Below are 15,803 nucleotides of genomic sequence, written 5' to 3'. Positions count from 1 at the left end.
CCTATAGTTAGCTTTTAACTCGTGAATCTCTTTAACAAAGCATACTACTATTTTATATAGTAAACAGTAGTTCATTAACAACAAATATAACATACAAATGAGCTACAACACATCGTAAAGCTATACATGAGTACAGCAATGCAAGGATAGTCGTATGTATTAATAGACCCTGAACACCCGCTGCTTCCGTAACCTTGAGTATGAACATAATGATTGAACTTCTGATGCCAGATAAAAGCTATACTTGAGAATAGCCGATATAAACAAAAAACAATACATAAACCTGTGTAACCACCCGATACACATTTTGATTAACCAGGCTAAATGGCTGCAGTGTTTGAGCGTATTTATACATCACCATGGTAACAAGGTTTGGCAACCTTAAGAAAGTTGCCATTTAAGCAGAAACCCTTTAAATGATGTGTTGCTATCCGACACCATGCCTACAATGACCTCTGAACGACCTTGGACATTAACAGTGAATACTCGGTGAGCACCTGGCCTTGTGAGAGAACCACAAAAGAGTTGACCACTGACGAAAAGATAGTCGTTAAAACAGTCATTCTGCACAAAGCCTTCCATGTTTGATCCAGAAATTTGAATCTGCAACAAGTTTGGACAAGGTAAGACGATTGCTATACAAGAGTGTGTTGTTGCTTTCTTATAAAAGTAGATACATTTTTGAGCACACATTTGTTTAAAGTTACTATAACCATTCGAAGGTTCAACAAGGTTGAACATTACTTTTACCTCCATGTCCTGTATAACAACAGTGAGAAGACGGAAGCCGGTTGTGGAGATAACAACTTCATCAAACAAGTTATCTGGATACGGTTGTGGGAAATTTCTTGACATGAGGCACCCGGAGTTGACGCCATTGCCAAATCTTGTTATGCTAGTATCTTGCGAGCTTGCTGCTTGGCACGGGCTTTGCACTAAGAATATTCAGAAATTTTTGAGGATGAAGTTTCCCATTATTAGCTGTGTTCGGATCAGTGTGTGTAATAGCCTCCCGAAAAAAGAATTGAGACAAGTCAATGGATATGTTTGTGAATCTTTGACTATGCCGGAAAAAAATTTATACCATACTTATATACCTACTATACTTATATACCTACTATACTTATGTACCTACTATACTTATGTACCTACTATACTTATGTACCTACTATACTTATGTACCTACTATACTTATGTACCTACTATACTTATATACCTACTATACTTATGTACCTACTATACTTATGTACCTACTATACTTATGTACCTACTATACTTATGTACCTACTATACTTATATACCTACTATACTTATGTACCTACTATACTTATGTACCTACTATACTTATGTACCTACTATACTTATATACCTACTATACTTATGTACCTACTATACTTATGTACCTACTATACTTATGTACCTACTATACTTATGTACCTACTATACTTATGTACCTACTATACTTATATACCTACTATACTTATATACCTACTATACTTATATACCTACTATACTTATATACCTACTATACTTATGTACCTACTATACTTATGTACCTACTATACTTATATACCTACTATACTTATGTACCTACTATACTTATGTACCTACTATACTTATGTACCTACTATACTTATGTACCTACTATACTTATATACCTACTATACTTATATACCTACTATACTTATATACCTACTATACTTATGTACCTACTATACTTATGTACCTACTATACTTATGTACCTACTATACTTATGTACCTACTATACTTATGTACCTACTATACTTATATACCTACTATACTTATGTACCTACTATACTTATATACCTACTATACTTATATACCTACTATACTTATATACCTACTATACTTATGTACCTACTATACTTATATACCTACTATACTTATATACCTACTATACTTATGTACCTACTATACTTATGTACCTACTATACTTATATACCTACTATACTTATGTACCTACTATACTTATGTACCTACTATACTTATATACCTACTATACTTATATACCTACTATACTTATGTACCTACTATACTTATATACCTACTATACTTATATACCTACTATACTTATATACCTACTATACTTATATACCTACTATACTTATATACCTACTATACTTATGTACCTACTATACTTATGTACCTACTATACTTATGTACCTACTATACTTATGTACCTACTATACTTATATACCTACTATACTTATATACCTACTATACTTATGTACCTACTATACTTATGTACCTACTATACTTATGTACCTACTATACTTATGTACCTACTATACTTATGTACCTACTATACTTATGTACCTATTATACTTATGTACCTACTATACTTATATACCTGCTATACTTATATACCTACTATACTTATGTACCTACTATACTTATGTACCTACTATACTTATGTACCTACTATACTTATGTACCTACTATACTTATATACCTACTATACTTATGTACCTACTATACTTATATACCTACTATACTTATGTACCTACTATACTTATGTACCTACTATACTTATGTACCTACTATACTTATATACCTACTATACTTATGTACCTACTATACTTATATACCTACTATACTTATGTACCTACTATACTTATGTACCTACTATACTTATGTACCTACTATACTTATGCACCTACTATACTTATGTACCTACTATACTTATGTACCTACTATACTTATGTACCTACTATACTTATGTACCTACTATACTTATGTACCTACTATACTTATGTACCTACTATACTTATGTACCTACTATACTTATGTACCTACTATACTTATATACCTACTATACTTATGTACCTACTATACTTATGTACCTACTATACTTATATACCTACTATACTTATATACCTACTATACTTATGTACCTACTATACTTATGTACCTACTATACTTATGTACCTACTATACTTATGTACCTACTATACTTATGTACCTACTATACTTATATACCTACTATACTTATATACCTACTATACTTATGTACCTACTATACTTATATACCTACTATACTTATGTACCTACTATACTTATGTACCTACAAGCTTTGAAGAGCGTTATTATCCACTAATACAGGCATACAAAAAGAGAATTGAAAACAAACAGCCATTGCTTTCTCCACCACCATCAATAATCCTGATATACAGATGTGTACATTCATTCTTATTATTCTTTACCATTCTTACTATTCTTATTCCCACCAAATTAGACAGACAACTTTTGTCGAACAGATAAACTAGCCATACCTTGACAGGTATTCGTATTTCGTTGTTGAACAAAACCAGCATCACAGGTGCATGATAGTCCAGTACATGTGCCTCCATGTCTTGTATTGATTGGATCTGTAACTGTACTAGTTTGAGACACAGGTACAGGAGGAGCTGGTGGTGGCGGGCTGTTTGCTATCAAAACGATGGAATAAAAAGAAAATTAGTTTTTATGGCAAGGAGCGATGCCATTGGATGAGAGAGCCATACCATTGGACGTGAGGGAGATGCCAAAAGACAAGGAAGCCATTGTATTGGACAAGGTAGCTATACCATGAGATGAGAAAGAGAAGCTGCCAATACACATAAAACCTTTGCCATTGGATGAGAGAGCCATACCATTGGACGTGAGGGAGATGCCAAAAGACAAGGAAGCCATTGTATTGGACAAGGTAGCTATACCATGAGATGAGAAAGAGAGGCTGCCAATACACATAAAACCTTTGCCATTGGAAGGAGCTGTGCAAATGAGCAAGTTAACTACACCAATTTTTCATAGCCCATAATAGGAGATAGAAATACATAAAAATAAAAAACAAATCTAAATTCAGTGAGATGTTAATATTGCTGAAAATGTTTATGATCTGCATCATTGACAATGAATGTAAATACTACCGTCATAGAGCATAGACTAAAATATGTCCCAGGATTCATGTGAACAGCTCACGGAGAAAAGGGCAGACCTTTTGATCTTCTGCGTCCAAGTGCTTCTTTTTTACGACTCTGTTGCAAAAATGCAACAGAGTCGTGAAAAGAGAAGCACTCTGTTGCACACTATTTATCAACCTTCAAAGTGAGTGAGAGTAATGAGTGAAAAATATTTGGAGATATAACATAGTCTAGACTGCAAGTGAATATGAATCTTCCTTAACAGTGTGATCAGGTTAGATAGAATAAAATAATAATGAATAAAGGCATAAAATTGAAAGCACTTTTTCTTGTTTGTATAATCTTATTCTACTTGCCGTTTCTGACTGTAATATACGTGAATAGTAGAGAGATGTCTATTCTAGCATAGATGTAATCTTAGAATGTTGCAGGTTGGCTTTCACTGACAGTTTCATTAAAAACTCTTAGTTAAATAATTTAATGTTATAGAAATGTTTTGGTTTGCTCTCATTTACATGTATGCTGTTTTAAACTGATTATATTATGGTCCTAATGGTTGCAGTCCAGCAAGGGCCAATTAGTAAAACGTAAAAATATGGATCTGTCTTAACAACTTCTGCAGCCTTCACTCTGCAATAGCATGAAGACACAAGCCTTTTATTGTTGTGTGCAGAAGGCTCCATTGTATCCTCTCACACATGGGCATTCACTGGCATTTTCACTTATTTTAGTATCAGATTTAATTTATGTCTGTTTAAATCAAAAGTAGTGGACCTTTTTGTTTCATAATTTACGGCTGAACAGGAAGACACAATCAATTGTCTAAAATACAGAAAGTCTCAGAAGGTCACGGAATCCTGAGTATGGCTTCAGTTTACCTGCTTCGGTTTACCTGCCTCAGTTTACCTGCCTCAGTTTACCTGCCTCAGTTTACCTGCCTCAGTTTACCTGCCTCAGTTTACCTGCTTCAGTTTACCTGCCTCAGTTTACCTGCTTCAGTTTACCTGCCTCAGTTTACCTGCCTCAGTTTACCTGCTTCAGTTTACCTGCTGTAAGCTTCTGATTGTCTAAAGATTGCAAGTTTCAGAGCTGACATAAAGCTGGTCTTTTCAATACAGAAAGTAACATAAATGGAAGAACTGCATTACTCAGCTTGATCAGATGTTGCGATCATTTGTGGCAGACTCATTCAGCGCTCTCAAACTTTAAATTGAGGTTCATATAGAAGGGTCACACTCACCATTTTGAATGCATGTCACACGTCGGGAGTCAAAACTGAAGCCGTTGTCACAGTTACAAACAGCCCTGTTCACCCCACTCCTTGTACAACTTCCTCTTCCGCAGTTTACAGACGAACAAGGATCATCTGCAGCACACAAAAATGCATACGGTATTACTGGTTTGTATTTCTTGATGAAGTATGCAATAAAAACGTTCGGAGAGCTCATTCAAAGCAATGTGAAACCCTTACCGGAAACGCAAACTCTAGTGAAGCGGTCTAGCCTAAACCCGTTATCACAGCTGCACACTGCTCGTCCGTTCACTTCTCTGCAGCGACCTCCTGCTCCACAATTCTGGTTTCTGCAAGCGTTGTCTGCAAAAGGGGTTGACATTACGAATGTGATAGACATGGGTAAAAAACCTTTTCAACCTTACTCCAGTTTTAATGACTACCAGATGACTCCAAATGCATTTCAAGCGAGTACAGCACTAGTAGTTGTAGCATTAGTAGTAGCACTAGTAGTAGCACTAGTAGTTGTAGAAAGACAATTTAGACAATTAGTACAGCACATTGTATCATGCGGACAACAAACCTCTGATGCAAGTCTGACCATCAAATCTGAATCCTTGCTCGCAGTCACAGAATGCACGGTTCCTGCTGTTGAGTCTACACCTCCCGCTGCCGCACCTCAATCTCCCGCATGTCCCGGCTGCAGAATAAGATTTTATATTCACCCGCTACTTGGTTACTCACTCCCATAAAAGATCAATTTTAAATAAACTTTGTCAGACAGTGAAAAAAATTTTCATGGTACAAAGACTGTGTTCCTAAATAGTTGAACAACACATCCCTATGTATATTCAAGGTTGAGGGCTACTTACACTTTAGTCACACAACGTTACGAAGCAAAACATGACTTGAACACAGCTGGGCATGCAATAATTTTTTTTTATTGCACAAGTAGAAATATTTCTAATGTGTCAGATTACATTATTTTTATATCTGCAAATGGGACTAAATAATTGATGATATTTATCACTCAATTTTTAGAATGTGGCATTAATTTCCTGCAGTTATTTATAGAATAGTTGGGACACTCTTGTCAGACTAGATAAGAGTGTTGTTCCCAAAGTGTATGTCCAGGACTCACCGACACAAGTCTTTCCATCGAATGTCTGATCACCGCTACATCGGCATTCATAAGGATTTCCAGAGCCTGAGGCGCTTAGAAAGCACCTTCCCCCTCTACCACAAGGGTTGCGCAAACATGGGTCCTCTGTCAGACATATGCAATACATTTCAGTTTTTTGTGGTTGTCTGTTGTCTATAGGCACATTCTGACAGCCTTCAGAACAACTTATTAAAGAGTTACAATAAGTTCTCTGAACGGATACTTCACTATAAGGATTGGGATTCATGCTCCAACAATAACCACAAAATGCTGTACCAAAAATATAAAGGTTGCGTTTGGCTCTAATCAATGTAGTGACAGATAAAAGTATGTTTGGGTGTATATATTTACCAATACATAGTCCCTGTCGGTTCTGTACTGTACCGATAGAGCAGAAGCAGCGTCTGCTGCCATCTGAGTTGGTGGCACATACCCCATTGCCGCAAGGGTTTGGGTCACAGGGGTCCACTAAAAAAGACAAAATATTGGTAACATTGACTAGATGTAACATTCAAATGAGATGGACAGCTGGTCAAGTGCATAGATTAGAAGCTTTTAAATGGATTAGATATACAATGCATGGTCTGATGAAGGCAGGGTTAAGCAGGTGGACAAAATGTCCATTTAAAAAAACGCAAGATGGTAGATAAAAGAAAATGTAAAATTTGGAGCATTCTCATGATGTATATATATAGCTGTTAACCATTTGGTCTGACCACAACGTATCATACCAGGGCGTGCCAAACAATTTATTGGTTATGACCGCTCTCCCAGAAGTTGACCTATGAGCAGAGATTGCAAAGAGTTATGATCCCAGCTGCACCTTCAACTCACAGACACTTACAGCACACTGAACTCATAGACACTTACAGCACACTGAACTCACAGTCACTTACAGCACACTGAACTCACAAACACTTACAGCACACCGAACGCACAGACACTTACAGCACACTGAACTCACAGACACTTACAGCACACTGAACTCACAGACACTTCCAGCGCCCTGAACTCACAGACACTTCCAGCGCCCTGAACTCACAAACACTTACAGCACACTGAACTCACAGACACTTAAAGCTCACTGAACTCACAGACACTTACAGCACACTGAACTCACAGACACTTACAGCACACTGAACTCACAGACACTTCCAGCGCCCTGAACTCACAGACACTTCCAGCGCCCTGAACTCACAAACACTTACAGCACACTGAACTCACAGACACTTAAAGCTCACTGAACTCACAGACACTTACAGCACACTGAACTCACAGACACTTACAGCACACTGAACTCACAGACACTTCCAGCGCCCTGAACTCACAGACACTTACAGCACACTGAACTCACAGACACTTACAGCACACTGAACTCACAGACACTTACAGCACACTGAACTCACAGACACTTACAGCACACTGAACTCACAGACACTTACAGCACACTGAACTCACAGACACTTACAGCAACTGAACTCACAGACAATTACAGCACACTGAACTCACAGACACTTCCAGCGCCCTGAACTCACAGACACTTACAGCACACTGAACTCACAGACACTTACAGCACACTGAACTCACAGACACTTACAGCACACTGAACTCACAGACACTTACAGCACACTGAACTCACAGACACTAACAGCACACTGAACTCATAGACACTTATAGCACACTTGACTCACAGACACTTACATCACACTGAACTCATAGACACTCACAGCACCCTGAACTCACAAACACTTAGGACACCTTGGATTCACAGGGCTAGTTGGCTTTTATTGACCAAGAATGGTTCTGTATTTCACTAGTTACTTAAAAGTTACTGCAATGTAACGGTTATGCAAAATTGTTTTTTCTGAATTGATGGTAGAAGCAAAGAGTGGAAACTGTATTCATTAGAAAATCGTTGCCAAGCAATGAATTGACATACAAGTTAGAGCATGAGGGCCTATGGAGGGAGGTTGACTATGTAAGATAAAGGTTGATACCATGAGCCAAGTTGGAAACTGATTTAGAGCATTATTTTTATGTAGAGATTTAGTTATTTTTAAAATTGTGCTCTCCAAGTATGATTGTTTAGTTCACAGATAATAAATTGCTCGCTTTACTCGCGATAAATTGCTTACTTTAAAGTGATTTATGATGGTCTACTGTAACCAGTTTATGATGGTCTACTGTAACCAGTTTATGATGGTCTACTGTAATCAGTTTGTGATGGTCTACTGTAACCAGTTTGTGATGATCTACTGTAAGCAGTTTATGATGGTCTACTGTAACCAGTTTGTGATGGTCTACTGTAACCAGTTTATGATGGTCTACTGTAACCAGTTTGTGATGGTCTACTGTAACCAGTTTGTGATGGTCTACTGTAACCAGTTTATGATGGTCTACTGTAACCAGTTTGTGATGGTCTACTGTAACCAGTTTGTGATGGTCTACTGTAACCAGTTTATGATGGTCTACTGTAACCAGTTTGTGATGGTCTACTGTAACCAGTTTGTGATGGTCTACTGTAACCAGTTTGTGAAGGTCTACTGTAACCAGTTTATGATGGTCTACTGTAACCAGTTTATGATGGTCTACTGTAACCAGTTTGTGATGGTCTACTGTAACCAGTTTGTGATGGTCTACTGTAACCAGTTTATGATGGTCTACTGTAACCAGTTTGTGATGGTCTACTGTAACCAGTTTGTGATGGTCTACTGTAACCAGTTTGTGAAGGTCTACTGTAACCAGTTTATGATGGTCTACTGTAACCAGTTTGTGATGGTCTACTGTAACCAGTTTGTGATGGTCTACTGTAACCAGTTTATGATAGTCTACTGTAACCAGTTTGTGATGGTCTACTGTAACCAGTTTATGATGGTCTACTGTAACCAGTTTGTGATGGTCTACTGTAACCAGTTTGTGATGGTCTACTGTAACCAGTTTATGATAGTCTACTGTAACCAGTTTGTGATGGTCTACTGTAACCGGTTTGTGATGGTCTACTGTAACCAGTTTATGAAATCCATAAACTATCCTCGTATCTACTGATACAAATGCTGTTTTCACAAAGCTCTGTTTCCAAAAGATTGCATTACCAAAGTGTTGCTCTGTTATCTTTTAAAGCTTTATAAATTCCTTAAGATAGCCTGTTAACCGAAGTATTGTCAATTGTGGTACTTTTTAGCTTCATAAATAGACGCAATTCATGATATATCACCTTTTTCTAAAATAAATCATAGAGGAATGTCGGATGCAATTGCGTTACTTTATGACCGAGCCAGGGGTGTAAACACAATAAAAGTTAGCGATAAGTTATGGCATAGTTAAAATGAGTTATGTAGCTAAGAACAATTTTAATATAGATTCCAATGATATAGAAAATTCTTATAGAAGTGAAATATGACCAGTTGAGTAAAGAGAACATTAAAAGGCTAAAAACACATTCGCGGTTAACATTATTGTGTTTGAGTTACAAAGTGTTTCTAAGTGCGATAGAAATAGTATTTTTACAATGCAAATCACTCCTTCTGCAAGACAGATAACATTCCTTGCAACAGAGAGCATTCTTGTCGTACAAACAGTATTTCTTGCGATACAGACAACATCCCATTTAATATAGCATACCCAATAATACCAACAACATCCTTGCAATCCAAACAACACTCCCTTCAATACAGACAATATTTCTTACAATACAGACAACATTTCCTACAATACAAAAAGATTCCGAGGCATATCAACATCTCCTTTGATGTGATTACTCAGATATTTGCAGCTTTGCGAACTTGCAGTGTAGCCTTTGAAGGGTAAGGTTAGACTGTGTGCTTAAGTATTGGAGGGTGTCACCTTCATATAATCTCTGTGTATACATGTACTAGATGAATGCCCGGCGTTGCCCGGTTAATAAAAAAGTCTTTAAACAAAAAATTTTTTCTCAACAGATACAACATTTACAATTCCAACTTTTGAACTTCATATCATGAAAAAAGTGTTTTTTGTACAGTAAATGATTTAAAAAAAAACAACTGTAAAGGTTTTCAAACTTTTTCAAACAACTATAACTTTTAAATTTTATATCATAAAGGAAGTGTTTTGTTGAAATAAATTAGCAGGAAAAATAAAACTGTAAAGGTGTTTAAATGTAAATGTGAAATCATTGGTAAGTAATGGCTAAATATAATCTGTTTTGCTATGATTACAATGAGAAATTATTTGGTATACAATTATATGATTTTAGTTTGTTTCAGTGTTGGCATCATAAGGTGAAAATATCGTATAGACGAATAGAGTGGTATAGAAACCCATAGTAATTATCTAATGCAAGCATCTATTGATAAAAATCATCAAAGTCATCATCATTAAAAAATAGTATCAAAACAATATGTTAACCTTAGTAACTATAGTTACCTACTATAACTTTAGTGAATTTTGTGGTTATGATCTGCAAAAAAATGTAACATTACATTGTACTTATACGTGCAAAGTTTTTACCTTCGAGACAGACGTGTAACATAAATGCTGCATCTACATTAACCTAAATGAATTTAGTTTACTAAAAACATACTTGAAGGAAGTTTCAGTACGTATTGTAGTAAACCTAACTAAAATTTTATCACCCATCTATTTTCTAATTCGTTTTTACCATTAAAGATTCGCAAACAAATAACGCGTAACAATAATTGCCAAAGTTTGTTTGTGAGAGAACTTATTGTTGATATCGTATGGCGAAAAACAAATTTGACATAGTATGGTGAGAGCAAAAAAACATAGTGTTTCATAGAGTTAGGCAAAAAGTATTTTATAACAGGGGCATCATAATGCGTGGGTGCAATGTATCAATCAATATGTCATTTAGCATGTGCAATCGAGGAAAGGGTATACGGTATATATTAGAGCGATAGAGTTCTAAGGAATTGAATACTGAGTTCTAAGGCTGTGTAGCTCAGGGGTTAAATGCGTGGTTAGAACAACACGATGTGAGCTTTTAATTCCAAGAATTTAATAGCTATAGCTTGACACATCGATTCACAGAATCACAAACAAATACTGAGATTTCTATATATGGGTTGGAGGGTGTTAAGTTAGTATAACCTCTGTGTATACATATATTGGAGGGTGTTAAGTTAATATAACCTCTGTGTATACATATATTGGAGGGTGTTAAGTTAATATAACCTCTGTGTATACATATATTGGAGGGTGTTAAGTTAATATAACCTCTGTGTATACATATATTGGAGGGTGTTAAGTTATTATAACCTCTGTGTATACATATATTGGAGGGTGTTAAGTTATTATAACCTCTGTGTATACATATATTGGAGGGTGTTAAGTTAATATAATTCGTGTGTACATGTATCGGAGGGTGTTACCCTAAAATAAATCTTGTGTACGCATATAGTGCGCTTGTAAAAATGGATGATAATACTAAATATAGCTAAACCACAAAACAAAATAGACACATAGACTTATATAAAATGGAAGCTGTACAAAATTTTTCGCCAGTAGACTTATTCTGGCTAAAGATTGCTTTACAGTTGTAATGTTTTACATAGAAATACATATCGGTGTAATCTCTGTACTTAGAAGTGTGTGAGTAAAAGAGCGCAACTGCTTGAAATATGGAAGCGAGCCTGCATAGCCCGATGACAGGAGAATGCAGCGATAGATAGATTTATGTGTTGATATCAGTTCCAGCTCACAAACCAATTTATCAAACTCATCAAGAGATGATATATTTTCCCCTTCCACAAAATGACAGCAATTAAATGATAACGCGTGGACAGCGTTATTTATTGCCTCGAATAGCTTGCAACAACCGAAACTTCTAAAACAGTTTTCTGTTGTCACATTCCTTTAGTATTGCAATAGGGAGGGTGTTGTCCCAATTACTGACAGGTTTATCCTATTATTTACCCATAAGCCAATATTTTGAAAATAGCTTAGCTCTAGCGACTTGTTCAACGTCATTGTAATCAGCATCTTTGTCCGATGGATCATAGGCTTTTTAATAACAAAAAACATAAAAAGAGGCAACATAGATAAGGAACGGCTTTAGCCACTAAATATTTCTGCATCAGGTCGAGCCAAATATTTTTAACTATGGTTAAGATAATATGATTCACAGATTTATAAGTTACCATTTTGAAGACCGGCGTATTCTCGGTGAGTTGGAGGTGTCGTATTTGAGGTCAAAACTTTTAAAAGAAATGCAATGAAAACTGGCTTCTAACGAGATATTTTTTATGTGCATTTACAATTTTCTTTCTAATTGCAGCCAACAGAAAAAGATATTTCAACATGAATCGACCAATAGAAAATATAAATCAGTATTTCACAGCCAATAGGAATAGTTAATTAGAGCTAAGAATATCTATTTTAGTTTTAAAATCTTTTGCAAGTTGTAAGGTGCTTAAAATACTAGCAGTAAACAAGAAAAAGCATGATCAGTAACAACCAGCTGCTATTGGCCATTTGACTATGACAAACCACTACAAACCAACACAAATGACCTGCTGAGGTTTACTGCTGAGGTTTACTGCTGAGGTTTACTGCTGAGGTTTACTGCTAAGGTTTACTGCTGAGATTTACTGCTGAGGTTTACTGCTGACCCAGTTTGTAGGATCAACGAGTAATCGTCATGCTTATTGTCATTATTATTATGGTCGTTTGCTTATGGTATTCTTTTAACTAAAATTTGAAAGTATAAACTATCAGCTCAGAAGGTCACCTTGTCTAAGCCAAACAATAGTCAATTGCATAGACGATGCATTCGTTTACCTACGACCATCTAAGGTATATTTTCACCCGCCTAAACCTGAGTCAAAAGGAGATAGATCGCGTATCATAAGATTCAATGAATGGCAAATTAATTCATTTTCATAACTGCAGTTGCCCTTGATAGTTTTATGATAGTTAATATTTGCTAAGACTTCTCAGGCGATTAGCAATGGTGTATGAGCGAGGATGAAAGAATTAGACGCCTGAGATGGCTTCTCTCTTTAAATGAGACTCTGGCAGTCAAGCCACACAGTCCCGTAAACACGTGTTGCAATTTCTTTGAAAATGATATTGGAAATTGCGCATAGCAAATTTCGGGAAGGGCACACCTTGTCTAGCCACCAGTGTAGTTGAACAAGTACCGGCATTTCTCAAGGTGCCGGTCCTTGTTCTACTTGGCTAATTAATTTACAAGTCACACTGGCCCTCGTGCTGGCCATCAGACTTCCAGAAAAACTATTATCGTCAGAGAAATACCATAATCATTTATATTTATCCTTCCACACATATGACAAACATCATTTTTTTCCATGACACCAGCTTACTACATTACCATAATATGTTTCAGTTTATGGACTTTCTATTATTACAACCTATAATTCACTATCTCCACTCGTCCACAATTAGATTAACAACTTTAAGAGTCTTTTGTTGAACCCATTCAATTATTCCTGATTTTTCTATTTTCATTTTTGCCTTAGCATGTAACAACAGCCTGATTTTGTCGATGATTTACTATTGTTATTTACAGTCGATGATTTACTATTGTCAACTGAGTCTCAATGCTGTTGAGTTACATGCAAACGTCTAATGGTAAAGTAACTGATGTCAGCAGGTTGAAATGCTTGGCAGCAACTGTCACATGACTTGCACTTCTCGCTACTATTGACACTCTCAAACAAGTCACAGACACCCTCTCATCAACATCATTATGATCATGACTGACAATGTCTATACAAAGTTATAAATACAAGAAAACTAAAATCAATAATAATAATAATAATAATAAAAAGATGGACATGAAAGAATGAATACCGATTAGAAATGTAGAAGAGCGATGAATAGTTCTCATAAGATAATTTGACAGACGGAAATCAACTGCAATGACAGGATATTGTCACTCACCGACACAGAGAAAACGAAAGTTCATGTTGGTGCAGCATTGGAGTCCTGTACCACATCTACAAGAGCCTCCAGTTTGGCAACAAAGTTCATTGAGAGCTCTTGGTCTAGATATAGTGCTGCTTGGTACAGATGGCACAGAGAACAGTGGGGGACACCATGAGACCGCCCCACCTATTACCTACATAGCACAACTATGTGGATAAAGGTAGGGAGGCAGTAATATATATCTGTTAAATATATATATATCTGTTCTTTTACCAGATACCTAAATGCAGTGCTGCTAAAAAGCATAATAACAAAATTTCCTTGACAACAAAACAATGAAAAACAATGTAAACTCTTTAGATGATGGAGGCCTATAATATTGAGGATTTAGAACACAACTCCAATATATATGCATAATGCAACTCACAAGTCTTTCCTTCTCATAGCTCAAGCACAAAGCTTCTTTGATAGGCAAGGCAGAGCATACTCTGTTAATAAACTAAACTCTGCTTTATCAAGATATTACACGAACCAAACTTAGAGATGTCTCTGAATATCATCGGCAACGGCCTCGTTACGAGTTTATCTGATCTTAATTGTAATTATTATGGATTTATAAGCTAGTATCATTTAGCTGTGACAGATTAGATAGTCTTCTGGTGACAGGAAAAGCTAAGAAACAGATCCGCGAAGACACCAGGTGAAAAACTTATATCCATAGCAACCAAATGCAAAGCTAAATATGGCAATCCCACGAGAGATAATTGTATTGTTTCTAAGTAGGCTCAGTTTGAATCTAGTTTATTTCACAGACGCTGGAACATTAGTAATTGGGAAGGCAAGGAGCTTGCGGAGTGTCATTCCAGCAGCATTGGTAAACAGAAGTCTTGCTCGCCTACAGAGCAGGCCCTTTAACAATAGTATGATTTTCAGAGCATTCTGCGACTTCAAATAAACTAGAGGAGTAAGTTGACACAAAATACCTAAAAACTGTTGTCATCGTGTCTAATGACATGTCGACAGCTTGACCTCTTTAAAATGACTGGGCGATCTAAGAAAAGGTGCAACAGATTTAGCTTTTAAACTAAATATTTAGTTACACTAAAAATGATATATATACATATATATATATACATTACTATTGTTTTTTATATAAGAATATCTTGAGACAATTTAAACAAAGTTTATACATTTAAAACTTTGCTAACTAGAACATATCTCATTCAACTATTCAATCAGTATTACGAGCTAACAGTCTGAGCCTCAGGACCCTAATGACAAAGTTACGATTAAGACGGCTCAATGTAAGAAGCCCCACATCTTAGCAAACTGGTTCTGTCTAACTTCTATAGCTTTTCACTATGTGAAAAACGTTCCTTGCGGTAGGATTGGAGCTAGTAAAGAAACCTTTGCACACTCTGCAGTTGTCATGCACTCAACTAGGAAATACAGAACCTTACCAGTGAGAGGAGAGCGAGATGTAAGCAAGGAGTCATCTTGATGCACAGAGGATGAAGTGATCAGTTGTTGGCCAGCTTCAGCTCTGATCGCTTAGTAAAAGTTGAGAGGGGAGAGAAACTGTCCCACGGCGCCTGTCCT

General features: G+C 36.3%; 1 protein-coding gene across 1 annotated transcript; it reads right to left on the bottom strand.

Annotated features, from left to right (window-relative positions):
* Nucleotides 1–30: 30 nt before the first annotated feature.
* On the bottom strand, nucleotides 31–15,803 carry LOC137387250 (delta-like protein B). The gene is made up of 10 exons (XM_068073593.1): nucleotides 15,665–15,803; nucleotides 14,220–14,397; nucleotides 6,669–6,785; nucleotides 6,297–6,422; nucleotides 5,739–5,855; nucleotides 5,396–5,518; nucleotides 5,165–5,290; nucleotides 3,295–3,450; nucleotides 751–935; nucleotides 31–603 (listed from the first exon to the last, which is right to left on the bottom strand). Exons 1-10 carry the CDS (start codon nucleotides 15,698–15,700, stop codon nucleotides 382–384), a joined length of 1,386 nt encoding a protein of 461 aa, XP_067929694.1. The 5' UTR covers nucleotides 15,701–15,803; the 3' UTR covers nucleotides 31–381.

Source organism: Watersipora subatra, chromosome 2 (assembly GCF_963576615.1).
Source record: "Watersipora subatra chromosome 2, tzWatSuba1.1, whole genome shotgun sequence".
Taxonomy (NCBI): domain Eukaryota; kingdom Metazoa; phylum Bryozoa; class Gymnolaemata; order Cheilostomatida; family Watersiporidae; genus Watersipora; species Watersipora subatra.
This window is presented reverse-complemented; position numbering and strand designations above follow the sequence as displayed.

Excerpts from the sequence above, each read along its gene's own strand:
- LOC137387250 (XM_068073593.1), bottom strand. The coding sequence starts at position 15,700 with ATGACTCCTTGCTTACATCTCGCTCTCCTCTCACTG. Across the intron at positions 5,291-5,395 it reads CACTAGAGTTTGCGTTTCCG|ATGATCCTTGTTCGTCTGTA; the intron begins GTAAGGGTTTCA and ends TGTGTGCTGCAG. Across the intron at positions 936-3,294 it reads AAATACGAATACCTGTCAAG|TGCAAAGCCCGTGCCAAGCA; the intron begins GTATGGCTAGTT and ends GAATATTCTTAG.